General features: G+C 42.3%; 1 protein-coding gene across 2 annotated transcripts in view; it reads left to right on the top strand.

The window, feature by feature from the left end:
* The window catches only part of LOC124360918 (coiled-coil domain-containing protein 149), a 58,045-nt gene extending 44,964 nt beyond the window's left edge, over positions 1-13,081 (top strand). For both annotated transcript variants that reach the window (XM_046814919.1, XM_046814918.1), the window contains 2 exons: positions 5,139-5,219; positions 12,885-13,081. In XM_046814919.1, the coding sequence (XP_046670875.1) occupies positions 5,139-5,219; positions 12,885-12,973 (170 nt within the window). In that variant the 3' untranslated portion in view covers positions 12,974-13,081. The remainder of the gene's footprint in view (positions 1-5,138; positions 5,220-12,884) is intronic.
* Positions 13,082-20,874: the final 7,793 nt, after the last annotated feature.

The raw sequence follows: 20,874 nt of genomic DNA, 5'->3' as shown, positions 1-20,874 counted from the left end.
TGATGAAGTGGAGAGATAAGAGAAAGGTGACAACCCTTTCAACTACACATGGTCCTGAAATGGTCCATGTAACTAACAAAAGAGGTACTGTTACAATGAAACTCACCATTGTAATAAAGGGATGAGCGGCATCGATCGAAGCGACTAAGTGATATCTTATTACTCAACTCCATGTAAATCACTCAGATAGTACGTTAAAATTGTTTTCCATCTTTTATATGTTGCACTATGGAATAGTGTCTACCTTCATTCAAAACTAAATGGAAGGATGACTTACCTTGAGTATATGAATATCATCATTAGGAACCACATCCAGTGGCAGCCTGTCTCACGTACTCCTCGTACCAGACCTGCAGCTCATTTACCACAGAAGTTGGAGAAGAGAGTAAAGTGCTATGTTTGTCGAGTAAAACGTAACAAGAGGCGTGACACATTTTATATTTGTGCAACTTGCAAGAACTCAGATGATAAGCCGTTTGGTTTATGTATGCCAAGCTGCTTTCAAGACTACCACACTAAAAAATGAAGAAACATTTTATGTGTTTTTGTGTAAGCTACATGATATAAGTTAACAAATGCAACTTCAGTATACACATATTTATTTGTGATTCTGATATTTTTAACAATAAGGGGCCGTTCAAGTACTACGCAGATATATAAACAGATTTATTGCAATTATTTACCCCCCCCCATCCCCCTTGTCAGCAAAAGTAAGCAAAGCTCTTAGCCCCTCCCCCCATGCTTACGTAAACATTTGTCAATCAATGTATTGTTTTTTAAATTTTGTAATGTTATAATTATAATTTGAAAAATAAGAAAATAGATTTAGGATAGAGATTATATTTTACTGAAACGGTATTCAACATAGAGTAAAGGACAAAAATATTATATCTTACTAACATAACAAACTTTATTTTAAATTTTTGGTACATATATTAAATTCAAATTAACAGTCTTCAGTCCATGAAACCCGAATCCATGATGCTAAGTTTTCGATGACATTGGATTGCTTCGATTGCTGCTCAGTGTTGTGAGTCTGTTCGCTTTCATCCGATTTTGGAATGTCTACGTCATTCTCATCGAGCCATTCAACATCATGGTGTCCTAAATTTTGAATAATGCACATCAGTTCATTAGCACGACGAGCAGCGACTCTTACAGGTCTAACTTTCCTATCAGTGTGCGTGTTTACTTTCTTATGGATCTTTTCGATGTGACGATTTAGTGACTTGACGGAAGCATGATAAAGACCACACGTTTTGCATGTTCGACTTGATAGCCTCAATTGTACCGTCGGACAAAAATAATCGTATGGCATTTGCAGGAAATCTTTGAGTGAAGCACTTAATCGTAGAGCTAAATTGACTGGAAGATTAAGAAATTGCCCTCCTTCATCTAAAACCAAGTCATCAACTGTTTGTTTTACTTTTACAGGTGGTGGAAGAAACCTGTTGTCTAGTAATCTAAATAGGCCACTTCTTGGACGACAGCATTCTGTATTTCTACATTTTACAATTTGGAGCAAGTATTGGCTTTCACGCACATGTTCTGAATACCATTTAATGTCTGGAAAATGAGGAAGATCTTGTTCACCTGCCCCAACATATTTTGCATTAACATTATAGCCATCAATTTCCATTGAACTCCATACTTCAGCTAATACATTTCCTGCAAATTCGAAATTAGATCTTTCTAAATGTTCATCAATTGTAACGCCACGTTCATCCAAATGAGACCCAAAATGGTCATGAGGCAATATTAAACCAGCCAGTTCCCGACTAAGAGGAGCCATTCTGCGCTCTACTCTGTTATACGCACTTCTTCCGGGAGCATTGGTAGCTAAAAACAATGCATCGAGATCATGTCGCTTAAAGTGTTGTATAGCAAACCCTATGACTTTTTGATAACGCGGATTTTCATCTGGCCCTCCATCAACCGTCATGATTACCACTGGTTTTACTAGTCCATGGTCAGTTTTAGCTAATGGTCGAAACTCTTCAAGTTCGAGAAGCGTCTCGAAATCCTGAGCATGAGTATTGATCCTGAGCAGTAGATGAACTATGCTTTCCACTTCGAATAGCGATGTATGTTGGTCCAGAATATCCAACGGATTGCGGTTGTCCTAGCATATTAGAAGTGATTTTGATACCAGTATAAACAGATGGTATTAATTTATGACGCTCAGCGATTACCCAATCGTGATCAGGCAATTTGATTCTATATTCCATGTGCATTAGAAGAGGTGCTTGCTTATTTACCGCAGTTACGCCAATAGGGACTCGAGCTTTATCATCTTGAGATATGAAAAATACTTGATCTGGTCCTAGTATGGATGCTATGTTCTCTAAATAATGGATTGATCTTTCAGCGAACTTGTTATCTAAGTGGCTCTTTTGGTGATCAGTTTGAGCCCGAATGAGCTTAACAGGGACTGTCGATACATGTCTTCGTCCCTCTGCAGAATTAGATTTTCTGGGAATCAAACGAAGATATGTCCCACTGCGACTAATGTCAAATCCCATTTTACGTAATTCTTGTGTGAGTTCATCAAGAGTTTTTACGCTGCGAATTGATTCCGTTCGTCTTCTATCATCTGCTGCACTCCCAAATAAAGCTATATCCGCAATTGATTTCAATAGTAAAGGTTGATTGCTTTCAAGATAGGACATCCCACTGAATCCCTCAGAGATAGTCTTTTTTTCATTTCTGGATTTTCATGACAAATATCTTCTAACTTTCTTTTCATACCATCCCTGTGTTTCTTCTGGGCAACTGCGTTTTGAACCTTCCTGTTTAAAGACTGTTTTGCTGTTTTTATTTCCTCACGCAACTTAATGATCTGTTTATCAACTTCAGCATGGCTTGGCATAGTATCTCTGGCAGAATACAAAGCATTCAGATTTTTTTCGAGTAGAGCAATCTTATTTTTCATAGCTTCCTGAGAAGGTTTTGGTCTCTGTTTATCTGTATTTTTATTAATTTCGCATTGCTGTTGTGATTCATTACCGGTTTTTATTTTATCTTCTTCCTGTTTTTTAATATTTGAAGCTGGCTGTGTAATTTGTGTTTTTTCTGCAGGTTTACAGGTTGCCTAAAAATAAAAACTTTCTATGGGTTCTGCTAAAGATTCTCTTATTAAGCTACATAAATACAACGCATGGCAATATATATATGGTAAATACAAAACCCTATGGCTTTAAATCTAATATCTTTAAACGAGCAATTCGTTCTGGTCACAAAATACAGGGTGTTATACTGTATTCAAGTAGGTATTTAAAAGAATGTAAACAATCTTGATATGTCTTTTTATTGAAATATGCAATATTATAAAGTCAGATATTTGTAAAGGTGTGTACAGACATCGCGAGGCTTGTGCCGCTAATGGTTCGTCTCGCATACATCAACCTGAGGCATGCTACGGCACATGTATACGTGCGAACCATTCGCGGCGCACACCTCGCGATGTCTGTACGCACCTTTATGTACTTACAGAAAAGCAATTTTAATATTTGTTGAGTTTTTAAATGAATTACAACAGATTTTACACAGTTTACAATTTTAAACCACATATTTCAATAAAAAGACATATAAAGATTGTTTACATTCTGTTAAATACCTATTTGAATAGAGTATAGTTTTCTGTAGGTATATATATATATATATATGTATAAAACTAACATCCTGTATTTTGTGACCAATTGACGGAATCAATTATAAGAAATAAATCTATATAATGAATATTACCTCTATACTTTAAGATAGGCCATAATATTTTCTAATTAGCAAAGAGAAACTTTTTGGCGTTTTCTAATATTTCTAGTAGGTATTCATAGGTACCTAAAATTATTTCGTCACTCACCTTAGAAAAAAAATGTAGTAGATTGGATTTATTCTTAGTCGCCGCTTGCAATTCTTCTTCGATTCTCTTAGATACAATAATATCTAGTTCCTTGTTGGATTTTGCTTGTAATTTGTAATTTCGCCACGCTTCGTTAACTAAATTTTGTACATTTTGTACTTTCGTACTTGTATGAGATTTTTTAAAACTTTCAAACAATTTTTGGTATAACTTGGATTTGTCTATTTGAAACGACATCTTATTTAAACATTAAACTTTGGCTAATGGAATGAATGGTAACACAAATGTTAACTTGCTTTACTATGCTTACAATACGTCTACTCGCTATAGCATCCAAACGAAAGAAATACACTGATAGAGGAAATTTAGACAAGTGAACAGCGCGTGGTAATTCCCCTACTCGGTTCTAACGCGGGTAGGGGAATTACCGCGCACTGTTCACTAAACGTATGTATTACTTGCGGGAATCCCCGAAAATGCGTTTCGTTTTCAAGCAAAGACAATGTGTGGGTTGCTATTCGTGTAAAAAAGAAAATAACTACCGATGACGTAATCATCATCTAGACTCCCCTACCCCCCATGTCATCCAAAATAAGCAAAGCAAAGACCCCCCCGCCCCCCCATAGTGCTTACGTAATACTTGAACGGCCCCGAAGAATAATACCTAATTTATATGTTCAATAAAAGATTTCCATGTAAAAACCTTGTTGTTTTGCTAAAATGTACTATTTAAACACATAAGGGACAAATTTACAAAGACGCATATGATCGTCACCTGGTCTATTTGAAAAATAAATTATTGATTTTATTGTTATTTTTGTGCTATAGACCGGGAGACGCATATATGTGTCGTCATCGAAATTGCTTTAACTAAACAAAAAACAAGTACTTATTATTTGTAAACATATTTTTAGTTTATTAGGAAGTTATTAGACTAATTTTAACAATATACCATTCATGGTCATGGTTATGTCAATCTTGCGAGTCCCGGCCTAAGAGTGAGGTTATAATTCTTAGCGAGGTCCGTGAGTGCGTCGCTCGGTAGCGAACGTGATAAACAATAACACTATGTGTTTTACTGAATCATGTAATAATCCTTAGCTTCCAGCCCTATAATTAAAATGTCACATATAAAATATCCTTCTGTTTCCTTTCTGATGCTGAAAAAACTAATAAAATTAGTAGCAGGATATTGTTATGTATCATAAACAAACGTGATTTATTTCTCTTAGTTATTGTAAGAGTATACAAGATATTATTTTAGATATATTTTCTCCAGATGGTTTATTGGAAGAAATGGAAACACTAAAGCCGAGCCCCAGCTGTAACCCTGAGCCTCCATGCAATGGCTGTGACACAGGTAACTACTATACTACACTACACTACAATGTGGACTCATCCAGATATTACCAACATCAATACCTTTATAATGTATTCTGTGAGTTAGACTTAGGCTTTGAATGTAACAAAAATCAGAACATTAATGACTTTGACTCATTTTAACCACATTAAACTTGTTTTGAAACCTTTGAATGAAAAGATATAGAAGAATACAGTCTGTGAAGACCATACGGACATCATTGGATGACTATGTTAGGTAACAAGACTTTCTACATCTTGAGTTGTGTGATATGTGTAGACAGATCCCCCATCATAACTAGAACCACTAGCTTGTACCCGTTTTGTCTGGTCGGTAGAGGTAGGGAACATAGGGTTCCTCTCTCCTCACCACCCACATAACTAGAACCACTAGCTTGTACCCGGTTTGTCTGGCCAACACATCCCCCAAGAGGTAGAGAACATAGGGTTCCTCTCTCCTCACCACCCACATAACTAGAACCACTAGCTTGTACCCGGTTTGTCTGGCCAACACATCCCCCAAGAGGTAGAGAACATAGGGTTCCTCTCTCCTCACCGCCCACAAACTAGAACCACTAGCTTGTACCCGGTTTGTCTGGCCAACACATCCCCCAAGAGGTAGAGAACATAGGGTTCCTCTCTCCTCACCACCCACATAACTAGAACCACTAGCTTGTACCCGGTTTGTCTGGCCAACACATCCCCCAAGAGGTAGAGAACATAGGGTTCCTCTCTCCTCACCGCCCAAAAACTAGAACCACTAGCTTGTACCCGTTTTGTCTGGTCGGTAGAGGTAGAGAACATAGGGTTCCTCTCTCTTCACCACCCACACAACTAGAACCACTAGCTTGTACCCGTTTTGTCAGGCCAACACATCCCCCAAGAGGTAGAGAACATAGGGTTCCTCTCTCCTCACCGCCCACAAACTAGAACCACTAGCTTGTACCCGTTTTGTCTGGTCGGTAGAGATAGAGAACATAGGGTTCCTCTCTCTTCACCACCCACACAACTAGAACCACTAGCTTGTACCCGTTTTGTCAGGCCAACACATCCCCCAAGAGGTAGAGAACATAGGGTTCCTCTCTCCTCACCGCCCACAAACTAGAACCACTAGCTTGTACCCGTTTTGTCTGGTCGGTAGAGGTAGAGAACATAGGGTTCCTCTCTCTTCACCACCCACACAACTAGAACCACTAGCTTGTACCCGTTTTGTCTGGTCGGTAGAGGTAGAGAACATAGGGTTCCTCTCTCTTCACCACCCACACAACTAGAACCACTAGCTTGTACCCGTTTTGTCTGGTCGGTAGAGGTAGAGAACATAGGGTTCCTCTCTCCTCACCGCCCACATAACTAGAACCACTAGCTTGTACCCGTTTTGTCTGGTCGGTAGAGGTAGAGAACATAGGGTTCCTCTCTCCTCACCACCCACATAACTAGAACCACTAGCTTGTACCCGTTTTGTCTGGTCGGTAGAGGTAGAGAACATAGGGTTCCTCTCTCCTTAACACCCACATAACTAGAACCACTAGCTTGTACCCGTTTTGTCTGGCCAACACATCCCCGAAGAGGTAGAGAACATAGGGTTCCTCTCTCCTCACCACCCACATAACTAGAACCACTAGCTTGTACCCGGTTTGTCTGGCCAACACATCCCCCAAGAGGTAGAGAACATAGGGTTCCTCTCTCCTCACCGCCCACAAACTAGAACCACTAGCTTGTACCCGTTTTGTCTGGTCGGTAGAGGTAGAGAACATAGGGTTCCTCTCTCTTCACCACCCACACAACTAGAACCACTAGCTTGTACCCGTTTTGTCAGGCCAACACATCCCCCAAGAGGTAGAGAACATAGGGTTCCTCTCTCCTCACCGCCCACAAACTAGAACCACTAGCTTGTACCCGTTTTGTCTGGTCGGTAGAGGTAGAGAACATAGGGTTCCTCTCTCCTCACCACCCACACAACTAGAACCACTAGCTTGTACCCGTTTTGTCAGGCCAACACATCCCCCAAGAGGTAGAGAACATAGGGTTCCTCTCTCCTCACCACCCACAAACTAGAACCACTAGCTTGTACCCGTTTTGTCTGGTCGGTAGAGGTAGAGAACATAGGGTTCCTCTCTCCTTCACCACCCACACAACTAGAACCACTAGCTTGTACCCGTTTTGTCTGGTCGGTAGAGGTAGAGAACATAGGGTTCCTCTCTCCTCACCACCCACACATAACTAGAACCACTAGCTTGTACCCGTTTTGTCTGGTCGGTAGAGGTAGAGAACATAGGGTTCCTCTCTCCTCACCACCCACATAACTAGAACCACTAGCTTGTACCCGTTTTGTCTGGTCGGTAGAGGTAGAGAACATAGGGTTCCTCTCTCCTCACCACCCACATAACTAGAACCACTAGCTTGTACCCGTTTTGTCTGGTCGGTAGAGGTAGAGAACATAGGGTTCCTCTCTCCTCACCACCCACATAACTAGAACCACTAGCTTGTACCCGTTTTGTCTGGCCAACACATCGGTAGAGGTAGAGAACATAGGGTTCCTCTCTCCTCACCACCCACATAACTAGAACCACTAGCTTGTACCCGTTTTGTCTGGTCGGTAGAGGTAGAGAACATAGGGTTCCTCTCTCCTCACCACCCACATAACTAGAACCACTAGCTTGTACCCGTTTTGTCTGGTCGGTAGAGGTAGAGAACATAGGGTTCCTCTCTCCTCACCACCCACATAACTAGAACCACTAAACTAGAACCACTAGCTTGTACCCGTTTTGTCTGGTCGGTAGAGGTAGAGAACATAGGGTTCCTCTCTCCTCACCACCCACATAACTAGAACCACTAGCTTGTACCCGTTTTGTCTGGTCGGTAGAGGTAGAGAACATAGGGTTCCTCTCTCCTCACCACCCACATAACTAGAACCACTAGCTTGTACCCGTTTTGTCTGGTCGGTAGAGGTAGAGAACATAGGGTTCCTCTCTCCTCACCACCCACATAACTAGAACCACTAGCTTGTACCCGTTTTGTCTGGTCGGTAGAGGTAGAGAACATAGGGTTCCTCTCTCCTCACCACCCACATAACTAGAACCACTAGCTTGTACCCGTTTTGTCTGGTCGGTAGAGGTAGAGAACATAGGGTTCCTCTCTCCTCACCACCCACATAACTAGAACCACTAGCTTGTACCCGTTTTGTCTGGTCGGTAGAGGTAGAGAACATAGGGTTCCTCTCTCCTCACCACCCACACAACTAGAACCACTAGCTTGTACCCGTTTTGTCTGGTCGGTAGAGGTAGAGAACATAGGGTTCCTCTCTCCTCACTACCCACATAACTAGAACCACTAGCTTGTACCCGTTTTGTCTGGTCGGTAAAGGTAGAGAACATAGGGTTCCTCTCTCCTCACCACCCACATAACTAGAACCACTAGCTTGTACCCGTTTTGTCTGGTCGGTAGAGGTAGAGAACATAGGGTTCCTCTCTCCTCACCACCCACATAACTAGAACCACTAGCTTGTACCCGTTTTGTCTGGTCGGTAGAGGTAGAGAACATAGGGTTCCTCTCTCCTCACCACCCACACAACTAGAACCACTAGCTTGTACCCGTTTTGTCTGGTCGGTAGAGGTAGAGAACATAGGGTTCCTCTCTCCTCACCACCCACATAACTAGAACCACTAGCTTGTACCCGTTTTGTCTGGTCGGTAGAGGTAGAGAACATAGGGTTCCTCTCTCCTCACCACCCACATAACTAGAACCACTAGCTTGTACCCGTTTTGTCTGGTCGGTAGAGGTAGAGAACATAGGGTTCCTCTCTCCTCACCACCCACATAACTAGAACCACTAGCTTGTACCCGTTTTGTCTGGTCGGTAGAGGTAGAGAACATAGGGTTCCTCTCTCCTCACCACCCACACAACTAGAACCACTAGCTTGTACCCGTTTTGTCTGGTCGGTAGAGGTAGAGAACATAGGGTTCCTCTCTCCTCACCACCCACATAACTAGAACCACTAGCTTGTACCCGTTTTGTCTGGCCAACACATCCCCCAAGAGGTAGAGAACATAGGGTTCCTCTCTCCTCACCACCCACATAACTAGAACCACTAGCTTGTACCCGTTTTGTCTGGTCGGTAGAGGTAGAGAACATAGGGTTCCTCTCTCCTCACCACCCACATAACTAGAACCACTAGCTTGTACCCGTTTTGTCTGGTCGGTAGAGGTAGAGAACATAGGGTTCCTCTCTCCTCACCACCCACACAACTAGAACCACTAGCTTGTACCCGTTTTGTCTGGTCGGTAGAGGTAGAGAACATAGGGTTCCTCTCTCCTCACCACCCACATAACTAGAACCACTAGCTTGTACCCGTTTTGTCTGGTCGGTAGAGGTAGAGAACATAGGGTTCCTCTCTCCTCACCACCCACATAACTAGAACCACTAGCTTGTACCCGTTTTGTCTGGTCGGTAGAGGTAGAGAACATAGGGTTCCTCTCTCCTCACCACCCACACAACTAGAACCACTAGCTTGTACCCGTTTTGTCTGGTCGGTAGAGGTAGAGAACATAGGGTTCCTCTCTCCTCACCACCCACATAACTAGAACCACTAGCTTGTACCCGTTTTGTCTGGTCGGTAGAGGTAGAGAACATAGGGTTCCTCTCTCCTCACCACCCACATAACTAGAACCACTAGCTTGTACCCGTTTTGTCTGGTCGGTAGAGGTAGAGAACATAGGGTTCCTCTCTCCTCACCACCCACATAACTAGAACCACTAGCTTGTACCCGTTTTGTCTGGTCGGTAGAGGTAGAGAACATAAGGTTCCTCTCTCCTCACCACCCACATAACTAGAACCACTAGCTTGTACCCGTTTTGTCTGGTCGGTAGAGGTAGAGAACATAGGGTTCCTCTCTCCTCACCACCCACACAACTAGAACCACTAGCTTGTACCCGTTTTGTCTGGTCGGTAGAGGTAGAGAACATAGGGTTCCTCTCTCCTCACCACCCACACAACTAGAACCACTAGCTTGTACCCGTTTTGTCTGGTCGGTAGAGGTAGAGAACATAGGGTTCCTCTCTCCTCACCACCCACACAACTAGAACCACTAGCTTGTACCCGGTTTTGTCTGGTCGGTAGAGGTAGAGAAAATAGGGTTCCTCTCTCCTCACCACCCACACAACTAGAACCACTAGCTTGTACCCGTTTTGTCTGGTCGGTAGAGGTAGAGAACATAGGGTTCCTCTCTTTTCACCCCCCACACATCTGTTTAGGACTAACAAACCTTAGTTCTGCAGACCGAGCAAGCTCAATTATATCCATATCAAATTTTATTCCCGTTTCCGTCTTTACCTTCCTGTCCTCTTCTGATAAGTTACTTCATTACTGAGGTACTTCATTGTCCTTCTAATTTTTATTAGACAGGTAATTTGAATTTGGAACTGTCTACAACTAAACCTTATTAACAATTAGTGGGCTTATGATTGGTTTAACATGTACTACATAGTTATAACACTTCTGAAATTGTTTTTATCAGTGAGTACGCTTTATTGTACCTAGCGAGTCAAACAAAACTTCATGGTTACCACAAGATTGAATAAAATTGTAGAATTCAGTTATATAATGAATAATATATAATAATTTATACTAATGATACGGGGGTCATCCAGAAAGTAGTACCCGTTAGCACCGCATGAAGCGCAAGGGCAGGGTCAGACCGCGTCAGTAGTGGCTTGTCGTTGCGTGATAATAGCATTGCCTGTGTTGTGTGACCGCAGGGCAGGGTCAGACCACGTCAGTGGCTTGTCGTTGCTTGATAATAGCATTGACTGTGTTGTGTGACCGCAGGGCAGGGTCAGACCACGTCAGTGGCTTGTCGTTGCGTGATAATAGCATTGCCTGTGTTGTGTGACCGCAGGGCAGGGTTAGACCACGTCAGTGGCTTGTCGTTGCGTGATAATAGCATTGCCTGTGTTGTGTGACCGCAGGGCAGGGTCAGACCACGTCAGTAGTCACTTGTCATTGCGTGATGATACATGTGACTAGAAGTGTTCAGGGAGACCATCTGTTGAGCTCAGTAGACGAGTGCGTGAAGAACGCTCGGCGTGTCACATTGATGAACACTCTGTGTCTGTGAACATTTTCCTAATGTGTCTATAACAATTGTTCATCAAATTGTCAAAGACCATGTGCATTATTAAAAAATCTGTGCAAGGTGGGTTCCTTGCATGCTTACAGATGAGCACCAAAACAAGCCTATGGCTGCAGCACTGATGATTCCGATGAAGGAGACTTTTTGGTGAATCGCATCATTACTGGGTTGGACATGGGTTTGTTATGCATCACCTGAGAGTATGACAGTCAATGGAGTGGCATCGTGCTCATTCAACAACCAAACCAAAAATATTCTAGATAGTTGTGTCCACCAGGAAACACATGACATCCATTTCTGGGCTCAACGAGGTGTACTACTTATTGACTTCATGGCTCGTGGAGACAATTAATGCTAATGTGTGTTTTAAAACAGAAAAAAAATTATGGCGAGCAATACAAAATCGGTGAGGTCTATTGTCTACAGGCGTCATTCTGTGTCTACAGGTGACAAGAACAGTGCTGGAAAAACCATATAGATAGCCTCTGCCAGGAGCTAACTCAGCATTGTTTGTATAAAAGAGAACCAAGACAACTAGTATTCATGATCCACAATAGTAGCATATCACGCGTTATTCAAAACCCACCTTCGTTATGGAAAAGCAGTCTGGGGTGCTTCTTCAGGTGGCAATTTCTACAGAGTTCTGGTAATGCAGATAAAAGCAATAAGGTTAATGGCTAGAATAGGACCTAGAGAGAGCTGCAGAAACATTTAAAAAACTGGAAAATATTGACAATAACATCCATTTACATCCTAGAAACCATACTTTACTGCATAACTAAGGATCTTCCAAAACAAAGAGATCTACACTGTCATTACACTAGACAAGCAGGGGATTACACTGTACCAGTCCATAGAACAGCATTGTTAGAGAAGAAACCATCATATACAGGAATGAAACTGTTCAACAAGCTACCAGATCATCTGAAAGACAACCCAGGATCTATAAAGAGAAACCTACAGTGTTGGCTGCAAGATCACGCATACTACACACTCGAGTTCTTATGGAATGATGAATCTTAATTAGACCTCTCATTTAATAATAGAATTTACTTGTAAAAACTGTTTGACTCTAACGTGTCTTGATATTGTTAATAAAGCATATTATCTATTGTCTATTCTCGTTGATGACAATGCCAGACCTCGTGCAGCTGCGATAACACAACTTTTGCAGCAATTTTTATAGCCCGGACTTGGTCCCTTCGGATTTTCATCTCTTTACGGAGCTTAGACTTTCTGGCGTGAAAAATATTTGACAGCAATGAAGAACTTAAACAACGTGTGACTACGTATCTCAGTACAAAAACTAGTCATACATTATGAAAAATGCCTAAATTTGCTGGGAGATTATGTGGAGAAGTATTGGAAAGTATGCTCTTTCCAATAAAAATGTTAATATTTATTCCTCTGTCTTTATGACAAAAACAGGTACCAGTTTCTGGATAGCCCTCGTTCATAACAAATCTATCATTGTAAATAGTTTAATAGTTTAATATTTTAATTTCATTGTAGAAAATGTTGTTTTTTTTTACTTTTCAGATATACATGACAGCCTGCCTCAAGATATCCAAGATTTAGTGACGAAGGCCTTGCAAGAAATTCAAGAAGAAAACTCAAAAACCAACTGAAACCTTAAAAACAGTTCTTCTAGTCACAAGGTTGTTTGTCTACAAAGATTTGTTGCTTATATGTTACAAGGTTTATTTGGAAATAAAGATGCTATTGTTATTTTAAAAGTGGGAAGTACCAGGCATATCCAGAAAGTGAGTGTACTGAGGCTCTCTCGGCAAGAAGGATTTTTTGACATGTTGGCTACACTGATTTTTTTTTTTCTTCCTGAGGGAAGAGGACAGTGTGTCCCCGCACTTAGTCCTAAAAGGACCTTTGTACCTCCCTTACTTTAATTTGTGCCCTCAAAGACCGAGGCTTTTGCAAAAACCAATCAGATTTAAGGGCTCCTGTTCTCTAATGTCCTTGGGGCTGAGTAGATATGCTCCCAAGTATCTTTTCCGAGTCTCTACGATGGGATTACAATCCAACCAAATGTGCTCCGCTGACTCCTCCTCCTCTCCACAGAGTCTACATTCGCTGCTCTAACTGAAGACCTACCTTCAAAAGGTGATTCCTCAGAGGGCCATGTCCTGTCAACATTCCTAATATCAGTCTTATATCCTCCTTATTCTGGTCTAAGAGAGCTGTCCACCCTTTTGCGTAAGGAGAGATAAACATTTTGGATATTCTTAAACCTGAGGCTCTACTCCAATTCTTGTGTCTTGTCCTCTTTTCCCAATCTTTGACCAGAGCTTTAATGTTGGAGAAGGCTATCCCACAACCTGGCTCAGGCCCCACCAATGTGGATTCTGCTCCATTTTTGGTGAGGATGTCCGCTTTTTCATTCCCATGAATACCTTCATGACCCGGTACCCAACAGAGTGTTACTCTGTTATTTGTTGCCAGCTCTGCTAGAGCATTCCTGCATTCCCAGACCGCTTTCGAATCAATCGGACAGGTATCCAGTGCCTTCAGTGCAGCCTGACTATCAGAAAGTATTAGGTATGATAATCCTTTTGTCCTCAACTGTGTGAGTCTTCTGGAACATGAGTCTATTACCATGAACTCCGCCTGAAAAACCATGGCATGTCTTCCTAGGGGCACAGCCATGTCGACTCCAGGTCCATGTATTCCGTATCCTGCCCTAGAGTCTAGGAGTGAACCATCAGTGAAAAACTTCAGGACTCCTTTTGTAGGGTAGGCCTCCTTTTTAATCCATTTCTTCCTACTTCCGATAGAGACCGTATATGGTTTTTCAAAGGAGTATTTCTTAACCATAGTATCAGATACTTTGGTTAGCATTTCAGCCTCAGGAAATTTTTCCAATATCTTCATGTGGCCTTCTAAGGAGGTAGCATTTATTACCTTTGTTCCTAGAAGCTTCATTGCGCTCATCGCAGCTGTTCTCATCACCTCCTGGCCAAGAGGAGTGTACCCCAGGACCGCTTCCATTGCTAGTGTTGGGCAGGAGCTCATTGCTCCCGTGATGCTTAAGCAAGCTAACCTTTGAAGACTCTGTAGCCTTTTTGCAGCTGTTGTTTGTTCTACCTTCGGCCACCTTACTAAGGCAGCATATGTGACCATTGGTTTTATTATGGTTTTGTAAATCCAATATATCATTTTGGTTTTAAGTCCCCATTTAAATCCAAAAAGTCTCTTACAGACCCCAAGGGCCATTATTGCTTTGGATGTCCTGTTTCTAATATGGGAGTTCCAAGTGAGCTTTTCATCCAGGATTAAACGCAGATACTTACTTCACTTCCTTTGTTTGGTTAATGCTGATTCCCTCCAGGACAGGTTTTGCTAGCTGGAATTTTCTTTTCCTGGTAAAGGTAATCATATTTGTTTTTGATGGGTTGATCCGTAGACCTTTCCCATGACACCAGTTACTTATGAAGTTAAGTTCTGTTTGTATTAGGCGTTCCAGCCTGCCTATGTTTTTTTCCTTTAATCATAAGCACTAGGTCGTCCGCATAACATAGTAGCCTTATTACCCTCTTCTCTGCTTTGGTTAGGAGATCATCCACTACCATCGCCCACAGGAGAGGAGACAAGACTCCCCCCTGGGGGCAGCCTCTTTGGGCCGTGATCGCGGCAGATTCGTCCCCGTACTTAGCTTTCACCTGTCTGCTTTGTAGGAGGGCTACTATCCATTTGACTACATCTGAGGAAACTCCAAAACGTTCCATCGCAGTCTCCATGGATTGATATGCTACTCGGTCGAAAGCTCCTTCAATGTCCATAAAGACGCTGAGTAGGGCTTCCTTTTTTTCGAAGGTATTCTCCACCTCTCTCACTAAACTGTGGAGAGCAGTGGTGGTTGATTTTCCTTCTATGTAGGTGTGTTGTGTGGGACTAAGCGGGTGTTCCAGTATATTACGTCCCTTATGTGTCTATTTATTATTTTCTCCATAGTTTTCACCATGAACGAGGTTAGGCTTACGGGTCAGTATGAACTGGGTTTTGTTGGATCCCTGTCATTTTTCTGCAAAAACACCACTAGTGCTATCCTACAGTTCTTTGGTATGTATCCTAAGGCGAAACTGCTTCTAAACAGAATGCTAAGAGTATTTAATAGTATATCCAGCCCCTCTTGAAGAAGGGCTGGAAAAACTCCATCCGCCCCAGGAGATTTAAATAGCTTAAACGATCTTATAGCCCATTTAATTCTTTCATGTGTGAATAGTCTGTTAGACTGCTGTCTGGCTTTTGCCACCTCACGACTGGATCCCCCCCTGAATAGAGAATAAGTATCCTCATTTTGAGTTAGGTGACCCCCCGGGAAGTGTGTCTCCAGAAGTAGTTCTAAAGTCTCCTTCCTGTTCATTGTTAGGTCTCCATTGTCCTTTACTAGAGTCCCCATAGGATTAGTATGCTCCGTTTGGAAAGTTTTTTGAAGCCTGGATGCCTCAGGAAGACTGTTAATGTTTTTACCAAAATTCCTTCAGGTTCTTCATTTATTCGTTCTAAGTTCTTCTTTATATTCATTTTGGGCCTGTAGATAAGGGAGCCAATTGTCTGTCCTTTTTGCCCATTTTAATAATTTCCTCGTTTTGTTTCTTAATGTTTCCAACCTCCCAGTCCACCACGGCACATCCTTCTTCAACCAGTTTTGCCTGGGAGGGCAGTTTTTCTCGTAGGCCTTTATTATAGATTGCTCTACTATTTGTGCCGACCTTTCTAATTCAAATTCATTTTTCTGGAAGGGTCCTATTTCTTCCAACTCTTCTACTAGGGACTCTCTGTATCCTCTCCAGTTGGTAGATTTAGGAACCCTGTGGGTCACGTATCTTTCCCCTATCTCCTCTATGTCGAACCTGATTGGACAGTGGTCCGATAGTGAGGCCTCCTTGGAGACGTGCCACCTTACTATATTTATGTTTTTGAGTCCTGTAGATAGGGTTATGTCTAGGGCTTCTTTCCTATTTCTAGTTATAAAGGTTGGGCTTGACCCTCTATTTTCTAACACTAGGTCATTGCTAAACATAAACTGTAGAAGTTCCTCATCTCTCTTGTTTATGTTTGTGCTTCCCCAATACGTATGGTGAGCATTGCAGTCGCAACTGAGAATGAGGGCTGAACCTCTGTCTCTGCAGCTCTGCAATAGTCTTTCTATTTATTTCGGTGGGCAGCTTGTTGACGGGTTGGGGAAGTAGGCTGAGGCTATAGTAACCTTTCTGACCCCTTGCAGTGAAGCCACCTTCACTGTAGCCACCACCAGATCTCTTGTTATTAGATCTGTAATCGGAAAGGCTGTTATTAGTTTTGAAGTTAGAATACAAGTTCTTGGGCTTTCAATTGTTCGATCTTATATGAGATTACCTACCTGAGTCGTCAGTCCTCTGATGCAACCTCTATTGATCCAAGGCTCCTGGATTAGGGCGATATCCAGGCCTGTTGAGATAAACCTTCTTCCCAAGATGTCAGTTGCGCCATTTGCGTGGTGTAGGTTGGCTACACTGATTACTCCCCTCCAAAAGATGGAGTTGAAAAATTTATATCCATCGAGTTCGTAGTGTCTTAAAAACTCTTGCCTGGCCACCACTTGATTCAACTTGTGTTGGTATACTAACTATTTTGGTACTCACCTCGTGAACATTTTCCGATACCCTATGGTTTCTGTGATGGTTTCACGTATCAGAGATCTGGAGATTGTGAAAATATTACAGAAAGTTCATAAAAAAATCGAGCATTACATTAAAATTGTTTGAAAATAAAAATAAAATATTGGTTAAAAATATCAAAACTTATCAAAATATAAAAAGTTCCCATCAATTCAATATATTAAGCAATAAATAATGTAAAAGTTACTTTGAAAGTCTCAATTGATGACAAGTTATGCATTATGTTAAGTTATATATAGTCTGGCGGAGGTAGGTGAGAAGGTCAGACAACTAGGACAGCCAACGGCCAATCATGGGCCAATTGCCGCTGAAAATTCTACTCTATGGTACAAAGTAAATTAAACTAACTTACAATGTGCAGGTGGGGATTCCCTCACATCTTAATATTCCTCAACATCAGATTCCTCTCATGTACTTTTTTCCTTTTAATTTAAGTTTATTGTATGAAAAATTAAAAACAGAAAGCCGTGAAAACCAATGAAACAACGTAAAGCCCAAAAACAAAAATGTTATAATGTCCTGAGTAAAGGACAACATTACTGTTGATGGTGCACAGGTGAGTAGAGGGAAGGTGTCTCGGAGTATTCTGTCAAGGTACATTAATAGTAGGGAGTTCTTGTCTTGCAGTGTCAATATTAATCTTTGAATTGAAATACTGATGGAAATACAATAGGATGAAACAGTTTTGTGGATAAAAATATTGTTTTCCGTCAAAGTAAATTATCAACATAAATATGTGTGGAACAATAGTCAGATGTAGCGTACAGCAGATCTGCCGGCAAGGCGGTTCTCAACACTCAACACTTGACGTCTCAATTATGCTGATTTACATCTCAAAGCTTGGCCATAAATCCACACCCACAGACAGACATGGTAAGTATTATTACAAAAATATTTGTTTATTATTGTATGTATTGTATGAATACTTAACAGAAATCCACTAATCCTCGTTTGGAACCCATGTCTTCCAAATAACTAAGAATCTAAATCCAATAATACCTTGTTGAAGTTAAACATGACCAAGTTTGAGACCTTCGCCACACACCTACATGATGTCTCATGATGTACACAGTTGAATGCTTTGGTCAGATCAAGGAATCTGCCTAGCACATGTTCCCGTCTCTCCAGTCCATCGACAACGGTTTTGATTAAATTTGTGATGGCATCGATAGTGGATTTGTTTTTTCTGAAGTCGAATTGATGAGAACAAAGAACATCAAAACGTTCAAGCTGCCGGAATAAAGTTCAGTCGTAGGCGATGAAACTCGATATCTGAGACGCAGATGTGGTAGTGTAAGACTGAGGCCGCAGGTCGGTTGTCGATATGGGGAGACGAACGCATTTTCTCAGCCAAATATCTGGGGCAACTCTTATAGTATTGTCCTTAAACTAGGTACTCATTAAATAGTATTAAGTGTTAATAAAATAAATTTTTCCAATATGGTTTATTTTTTGGACGAGGCCTCATTGCACATTTAGGTACTCATTGTTTCCTTATCTAAAGTGGTCTTCTTTCCACTGGTCAGTGAATTCTTCCACTGTTATTATCCAGGGTGGCCACCTGACCGGGAGACATATTTTTGAAATGTTCCCGGTTTTCATAAATAATTTTTCCGTCTCCAAGAACTTAAGACATAATTTGACAGCTTTTTGGATCAAGAACTGATTAACCACGAAACGACATATTTTACTCCACGTGGATCTTGAAATTGTGAATGATCTACATAAATGTACGTGAGCTACATCTGACGCCGGTTGATCTAAGGTTACCTCCACTAGTGTAGTGAGTTTATCCTGTGCCGCGGCAAGCCTCCGCCCCTCCCCTCCAAAAAAGACGCAGCAATGGATTGGACAATTAAATTCGGCCGACCTATCGTTTCTGATTTCGGCACTAAACGAGTGGTACGCTTTAAGCGGTATTAACCGCGATACAAACGGGATTTTTTGTACTCAAGTATTATTCAGTCGCCGAAGTGGGGTCTCCGGACGAAGTTGTCCAACTCCTATTCTTTAGAGAAAATAGTGTTTTGGAAAAATGTGTGTTAGATAGCACAGGCCTTAAATTTACAGTGTTATAAACAGGCTTCGGTTCGTTGAATAATACAATGTTTGACGGTTTGATTATTAGAGGTGCAGCCCAGTTTTTTAATGTCAGTTGGATTTATGCAAAGCTTGATAAGATCACTTTTGGAGAAGAAAGTAGTGGGTAGGTTACAACAAGTAACGTCGAGAAAGGGGCGTTTGCGTCCTGTTGCACAGCCATGACAGAATGGACTGAGGGATGAGCGGCAGGAGAAACATTTAATGTCTATAATTGGCGGCAGATAAGCGCCATCGTGGTACTGCCCTGATGCTCACGTCTGCCATGGCTAGTGTCGAGTGTTCTCTGTATGTACAGTACTCTGTATCGTGGTACTGCCCTGATGCTCACGTCTGCCATGGCTAGTGTCGAGTGTTCTCTGTATGTACAGTACTCTGTATCGTGGTACTGCCCTGATGCTCACGTCTGCCATGGCTAGTGTCGAGTGTTCTCTGTATGTACAGTACTCTGTATCGTGGTACTGCCCTGATGCTCACGTCTGCCATGGCTAGTGTCGAGTGTTCTCTGTATGTACAGTACTCTGTATCGTGGTACTGCCCTGATGCTCACGTCTGCCATGGCTAGTGTCGAGTGTTCTCTGTATGTACAGTACTCTGTATCGTGGTACTGCCCTGATGCTCACGTCTGCCATGGCTAGTGTCGAGTGTTCTCTGTATGTACAGTACTCTGTATCGTGGTACTGCCCTGATGCTCACGTCTGCCATGGCTAGTGTCGAGTGTTCTCTGTATGTACAGTACTCTGTATCGTGGTACTGCCCAGATGCTCACGTCTGCCATGGCTAGTGTCGAGTGTTCTTACGTCCCCGCCCTGACCGTCCACCGCTTACTCGTATCGTGGTACTGCCCAGATACTCACGTCTGCCATGGCTAGTGTCGAGTGTTCTCTGTATGTACAACACAAACATTACACTTTAAGTCCCCGCCCAATCTAGCTCTGACCGTCCACCGCTTACCTCTCGTATCGTGGTACTGCCCAGATACTCACGTCTGCCATGGCTAGTGTCGAGTGTTCTCTGTATGTACAACACAAACATTACACTTTAAGTCCCCGCCCAATCTAGCTCTGACCGTCCACCGCTTACCTCTCGTATCGTGGTACTGCCCAGATACTCACGTCTGCCATGGCTAGTGTCGAGTGTTCTCTGTATGTACAGTACTCTGTATCGTGGTACTGACCCAGATACTCACGTCTGCCATGGCTAGTGTCGAGTGTTCTCTGTATGTACAACACAAACATTACACTTTAAGTCCCCGCCCAATCTAGCGCTGACCGTCCACCGCTTACCTCTCGTATCGTGGTACTGCCCAGATACTCACGTCTGCCATGGCTAGTGTCGAGTGTTCTCTGTATGTACAACACAAAACATTACACTTTAAAGTCCCCGCCCAATCTAGCTCTGACCGTCCACCGCTTACCTCTCGTATCGTGGTACTGCCCAGATACTCACGTCTGCCATGGCTATTGTCGAGTGTTCTCTGTATGTACAGTACTCTGTATCGTGGTACTGCCCTGATGCTCACGTCTGCCATGGCTAGTGTCGAGTGTTCTCTGTATGTACAGTACTCTGTATCGTGGTACTGCCCAGATGCTCACGTCTGCCATGGCTAGTGTCGAGTGTTCTCTGTATGTACAGTACTCTGTATCGTGGTACTGCCCAGATGCTCACGTCTGCCATGGCTAGTGTCGAGTGTTCTCTGTATGTACAACACAAACATTACACTTTAAGTCCCCGCCCAATCTAGCGCTGACCGT

The sequence above is a fragment of the Homalodisca vitripennis genome, chromosome 4 (assembly GCF_021130785.1).
Source record: "Homalodisca vitripennis isolate AUS2020 chromosome 4, UT_GWSS_2.1, whole genome shotgun sequence".
Taxonomy (NCBI): domain Eukaryota; kingdom Metazoa; phylum Arthropoda; class Insecta; order Hemiptera; family Cicadellidae; genus Homalodisca; species Homalodisca vitripennis.
This window is presented reverse-complemented; position numbering and strand designations above follow the sequence as displayed.